The 6,294-nt window shown below is 32.3% G+C and overlaps 1 protein-coding gene across 3 annotated transcripts; it reads right to left on the reverse strand.

The window, feature by feature from the left end:
- Positions 1–927: 927 nt before the first annotated feature.
- Positions 928–5,327, reverse strand: LOC137806567 (cysteine-rich receptor-like protein kinase 2). 3 transcript variants are annotated; one of them, XM_068606766.2, is made up of 8 exons: positions 5,134–5,327; positions 3,338–4,177; positions 3,102–3,215; positions 2,729–2,868; positions 2,437–2,647; positions 2,107–2,341; positions 1,782–1,932; positions 928–1,667 (listed from the first exon to the last, which is right to left on the reverse strand). In XM_068606766.2, the coding sequence occupies exons 2-8, from the start codon at positions 4,104–4,106 to the stop codon at positions 1,332–1,334; spliced, it is 1,956 nt and encodes a 651-aa protein (XP_068462867.1). In that variant the 5' UTR covers positions 4,107–4,177; positions 5,134–5,327; the 3' UTR covers positions 928–1,331. The 3 variants fall into 3 exon arrangements, with proteins under 3 accessions (XP_068462867.1, XP_068462866.1, XP_090156683.1); XM_068606765.2 differs by lacking the exon at positions 5,134–5,327 and adding an exon at positions 4,285–4,656; XM_090300557.1 differs by lacking the exon at positions 5,134–5,327 and adding an exon at positions 4,542–4,647.
- Positions 5,328–6,294: the final 967 nt, after the last annotated feature.

Genomic DNA, 6,294 nt, shown 5'->3' on the forward strand with positions numbered 1-6,294 from the left:
TATAGCTAATTAAATATGGAAATGCTAACGTAAATGCATCTTAAATTAAATTTAAATGTGACTTCTAAAATTCCTTGCTTGCTTTGCCATGTTTTACTTGCCCTAATTCATTGAAGCCTTTGTCCAGAATATTTCTTCAAAATTGAGCTTCAATTTGGAGTTCCTTTACTTTGCACAACCTCTTCTCTTCTTCTTTTACCTTCTTTACTTATTTTTATTTTGGACCGAAACTTACACAAATAAATGGACTTCAAAAGAGAGATCTATCTAACATACTAATTACACCTTTAAAGAAATAAATTATACACAATTCAAGTCTAAGAAATATAAAAAGAAAAAGGAAAATTTTGTTAGACAAAAACAACTTTTCTCAACATACTTCTTGTAATCCTTCTTGAAATTTTGCTCATTTTCTTCTTTGTCATTGATACATTCATCATAAAGAATACAAAGATCAGATATCTACCACCACTCATCATAAAGAATACAAAGATTAGATATCTACCACTCAACAAAATAGCAAATACTATTAATTCAATATTAATTCAAATTTTGAAATCTATCTTAAATATTAATTCAATCCAATAACCAAACTAGACATTAAAACAACTTAATTATCACGATGCAAGCATTAAAAAGATGATTATGAAAAATGTTAATTATTAAAATTGAGTCATTTCATGTTTTCATGTTGGCCACAGAGGGAATTAATTTTACTTGCACATAGTTTTCTTGCATTTAGTTTGCTGTGTTTTAATTCCACAGATTCACCTCCATCTCCTAGGACAAAACTTAAATGAATTTTTTAAGTACTTTACAACACATCAGATGAAAATTAAGGAGCTTATTTCTATCAGAAAATACTATTCTGTTCATACAAGTAAACTAAAATCTATGATACGATTTATCTACCAAGTAAGTCACGTTACAGCAGCGAGAAACATCACTGTTAAATCACATTTTACATAGCTAAGAACAAATCAATCGTATAGCTCGTAATGAATTTTAGTATAATGGATTTTTGTACAATCACAAATCACATCTACATATGTAATTTAATGCCGGCGAAGATTATTCATGAACAAAGCCGGTAAAAATACACCCCAAATGACATAAAAAAATTGCTTCCCATTACCGTCTAACAAATCTGGCTTAATAGCTCTTCTTGTGTGCAGGCATGAACTTCAAATTCTAATTATTCAAAATTTCATATACATTGGTAGCAACCTCAATGGCATAAGCATGAGCCTGGCCAAGTTATTTGGCATGCACAAGTGAAGCTATTCATCATCCAAAGTGTGTAGTGTGTTTTTCTGTGTGTTGTTTTAGTTTTACCTTGGATAAAATGAGCTATGGGACATAGTAGCCAATGAGTCTGCTGCATTGAGAGGATAAAATGGACCATCATTTTGGTCATGGAGTTCCATGGTACTTTCATCTATAAAGGGTGGATTGGAGGGTGCTTCCACATGCTCCTCCTTCTTTGTTAGCATCTTTAGTGCCTTTGACATAGATGGTCGCAAGGAAGAGATTTCTTGGGTGCATAGAAGTCCTATCTGCACCACTCTTAAAATATCATTCTTAACTTTGCTTCTATGGTTGTCATCCAACAATAGATATGGATCAATTATTTGTTCCGCAGTCCCTGATTGAAAATGCTTCCATGTCTGATTTTGTCAGAAGATAGTATTGAAAGAGAAGGACAACTCAGTTCACCATACAACCTTGTCTTAAGTAGTTCAAAAACAATAGAACAAATAAACTTATATTGTGCAAGTTACCATTATTATTAGGCTGTCTGAATATTCTGATGCTTTGCTCCTGTTATTCTGTCTCCCAGTAATTATTTCTAACAGTAACACCCCAAAGCTATATACGTCTGCTTTCTCTGTTAACTGACCATGTGCTAGGTACTCTGGAGCCATATAACCCCTGCAGATCCAAAAAATAATTTTTTTTGAATACCACTATTGAGATCTAATACACAGTGGTTGGTTACTATATTTCTACAATAGCTCTTGCTTTCTACTAAAACTCAGTCTAATTCTCGTATATCATTAGAATGCTTGTTGACAAAAAAATGTTCTATTGCTAAAAAATACTTACAAAGTTCCAGCAATAGCTGTAGTAATGTGGCTCTTATCATCTTGAAAGGACCTGGCCAAACCAAAATCAGCAATTTTAGCACGAAGCTTTGCATCTAATAAGATGTTGCTGGCTTTTATATCTCTGTGGATTATCCTGATGTTGGAGTTCTCATGCAGGTAAACCAATCCTTCAGCTGTCCCCACGATAATGTCATATCTCTTGGTCCAATTTAGTTCTCTACCCTTGTTTTTATCTAGCAAGTGTAGAAAAAAATGTATTTAAGTTGAAATTTTATGACTAAACATCAGATGGGGACATTTTCAAATCTGAAAGGAAACAGCCTATTACCAAATATGAAGCGATCAAGACTTCTGTTAGCTAGAAACTCGTATATAAGCAGGCTTTCTGGTCCTGAACAACTGCATCCTAAGAGTCTGACTAGATTTTTGTGTTCCACACTACTAATTATGTTGACTTCATTGTAGAAATCCGCTGCTCTATGCCTGTTGTTGAAATATAATCTCTTAATAGCAATCTCTCTTCCATCAGGCAGAACTCCCTGTAATAAAAAAAATGTTAAGAGTGGCTTTGAAATGTAAAAAATATGGTGGGGATGTAGGCCTGTAGAGGCAAAATTTACTTTATAAACCGCTCCAAATCCTCCTTGACCAAGCTTGTTATCTTCATCAAAAGAATTAGTAGCCTTCTCCAGTGTAGAGTATTTGAAGTTCAAGCTATTGTGGTGAAGGCTTTTGGCTAACTTTTCTGCATCATTTGAACCTGAAAAGCAGAATCACAATGAGATTAAGAAAACTCTTGAAAATATTTGTGCTATAATACAATGATAATTCCAAACTTATTAAATAGGTTTGAGAGGAATATGAGATGGAGACTATTATATAAATACATGAGTAATAAACACATAATCATCACTCATTAGTTTTCTCTATCTCTCTTTCTATCACATCATGACATATATTACAAGCAAATGTGTAAAATATTAAATCAATTACCTCTTCGTTTCATTTGAACATATCTGTGTTTGCGGATGTAAACCACAATAGCTATTCCAACCACCAAAACAATAGCTGAACTGACTACTGTAATCACTATCACTAATACATTATCTGCACAAGCCAGAAAAATGAACTCATACTATTGGGTGTAGAATTTTCATAGCGCTGAAAGCTGGATCCTCACAAATAACCATAATACTCAATTACAGTGAAGAAAGTTGCAATCTATTTACCTCCTGACCTTCCCTTTTTCTCTTCCTTGTTAAGAAAATCAGAGTCTGAGTACCTCATGAAGCATCCAGTGTTGAGGGCTCGCCCTCCTGACCAGGGCAGGCACCCCAATACGGAAGAAGATGCATTCTCAAGACAAGCTCTACAAGACTTTGCGTCCAAGCTCCTCCAACAATTAGCCAGAACATAAGCTGAGTCATTTGCTGTTCCTTCTACTGCAACCTCAGCTCTAGCATACCCTTTATTGTTTGGTGCAGTTTGAACTGCAGTCATAACAGCCTTCTTTGCTGCTGCTTGAAAACTTGTGTTCTTCTTTGTTGTGTTTCCACAAACAGCCTTGTCTCCTGGCCCTGTGTACTCATCATAGAAGCTGTAGTTTTCCGCCCTCATGAAGCAACCATCAAGGTATATGCGACCACCGTTGTGAGGGAAGCATTGGGGAAGAACCGTGCGTGCCTCGGCATAACATAAAACACAGTCAAGTGGTGAGAGATCACCATAGCACTGAGCCAACCCGTAGTTAGTGTCAGGTCCTCCTGTCCCTTCAACTGCTGTGCCATAACCAGTGGAGCTCATCTGTTCACTAATCTTCTCCATGGTTGCAACAAAATTTGGAACAAAGATAGTGTAGTTGTGCTCTAACTTCTGGCTACATGTTATATTGACAGTCTTGGCCCTTGGTTCTGCCACCACTGTTTTTGATAGCAATACAGCTTTCATGAGAAGGAAAATAAAGCATTGGAAATACACCACAGGGGCTGTTCTTTCCATTTTTTTGTGATGATCGGATCTAATCACTTTCTCTGTTACTGATGATGATACTTGGCCTTCTCAACTAGGATCTGCAGAAAACAAGAAATTTATCAAACAAACCTTAAATGATTATATCGTTTACTATGGAAGAACATTTTACCGAAATAAATGTTGCACATAAAACATTTTAGTTTACCAAGCCAATGCTTATTGTTGGAAACATCATTAGATAAGCAATTCCTTCCTATCCCCAGTTAATAATGAGATTCCATAACTGTTCTGTTCCTTATGAAGGAAAGCCACTTGAAGGAAGGGGAACACATTTGAAGTTGTGTGAAAAGGCAGAAACCAAAGTCGGCTCACAACTTTCTTGGTCCTTACCTCAACTTCCCAAACAAGTGAAATGGAGAAATTCAGGACCACCAACCAATCTAAACATGATAGATAACTCACCTTTATCAATACCTTTTCAGTGAATTAAAAAATTTCGATCATTTCACGTAAAGATTGGTAGAGATAATGTAATAGTTTCTTGTGAAGTGGTCCTGGCACTTTGGCAGCCAATATTGAAAAAGCAGATCTTGGGGGCAGTTTAGTTTCACACTTGCACATGCGCAGTGAATAACTTGGTAAAAGAAACGTATTGGTTATGACAAACAAGACAATCAGTATGAAGAGCATTTGTTTACTCTTGAAACTGTTCATTTACTCGTGATCTAAATTTAGAAAAAAACGCGGTTGGTATGGACACTGAAAGCTTTTTTTTTTCTAGAGACTAGAAGGGTGTTGCATCAGAATCATTTCCCATTCACATGGCAGAGCATTTTCAGGAAAAAAGAAAACAGAAAATGAGAAAAAGAAAAGGAGGGCATGTGTGAACAATGAAAACAAGTACAGAACATCATAGTAGCTGTATAAAAAATGTCATTAAGGACAGCCAAGGCGACCAACCAAGTAAAGTGAATTAAAAACAATAACGTTTAGTCACATGATTAGCATGTTCCCAGTGAAGTTTGTGAAGAATTTAAAGAAGTGAATTCATTACCTGTGTTTTGTGAATTGAAGGCGTGAATGAACAATGATGGTCTCCACCACGAGATCTCACGTCATCTCGGTTTCATTTTACAGATGAAATTAGAAAGTCAATGATTATATGAGAGGTATGTATGAGAGAGACAATGTGGTAGTTTGAATGTTAGTTGAAACTTGAAAAAAAGAGTTGAAAAAAAAGCAACACACATGACATTGGTCAAAGCGTGTATTTATGTTAAATCACAAAGATGGATAGTGCATATTCGTGGTTAGGTTGGACACTCACCGTCTAAACAAAGTTTAGAATTATTTTATACATACCTCTCTTATATGATTACTATTGTTTGGATTAGAGTGGAGAAATATGAAAAAGTGAAATTGTATTGTTTTGAGAGAAAAATATGAAGAAAGTTAGGTTGAGAAATATATTTGGAGTGGATATGTAGAGAAACTTTATTAAAGTTACTTAATGCATGCGAGAATTTTTTTTTAATTTTTAAAAATATTATAATGAAAATTTATAAATTTATTTTAATTTTTAAAAAAGAAATAATATATTTATAAATTTTAGTAATTAAAATTTTGTGTACTTATTTTTATATATTATAAATATTTTATTTTTATTATTAATTATTAGTATTTATTTTTATTAATAATATTATTAAATGTTTTTATTGCTTAAATTTATTTAATATTTAATATTTTTATTTTTGATATAGATACTTATAAAAAATGTTTTCATAAAATAAAAAATAAAAAATAATTTTTAATATTATTATTTAATAAATTTATTTTAATTATTATTAGATTTTAATTTATTTTTATTTTTATTATTATTGTTTATAAAAAATTATTATTATTATTATTTAAAAATAAATTTAATTACTGTTATTATTTATAATTTTATTACTTTTTTTTATATATACTTACTATTTTAGATTTTAAGTATATTTTTATTATTTTATAATTTTTATTATATTAATTTATTTGTTATTATTATTATCTTCTAAATACATTTAATATATAAATACATTTATATTATTATTATATAAATATATTAGTTTATTATTATTATATTATATTTCATAAGATTCTTAATAATTTTTTACTTTTCTTTGCATTAGTGCAAGATGTCATTTCCTTCTTCTCCCCCGCAAATCAGTTTCTTTCACAA

The sequence above is a fragment of the Phaseolus vulgaris genome, chromosome 3 (assembly GCF_051622355.1).
Source record: "Phaseolus vulgaris cultivar YP4 chromosome 3, ASM5162235v1, whole genome shotgun sequence".
In the NCBI taxonomy this organism is placed as follows: Eukaryota; Viridiplantae; Streptophyta; class Magnoliopsida; order Fabales; family Fabaceae; genus Phaseolus; species Phaseolus vulgaris.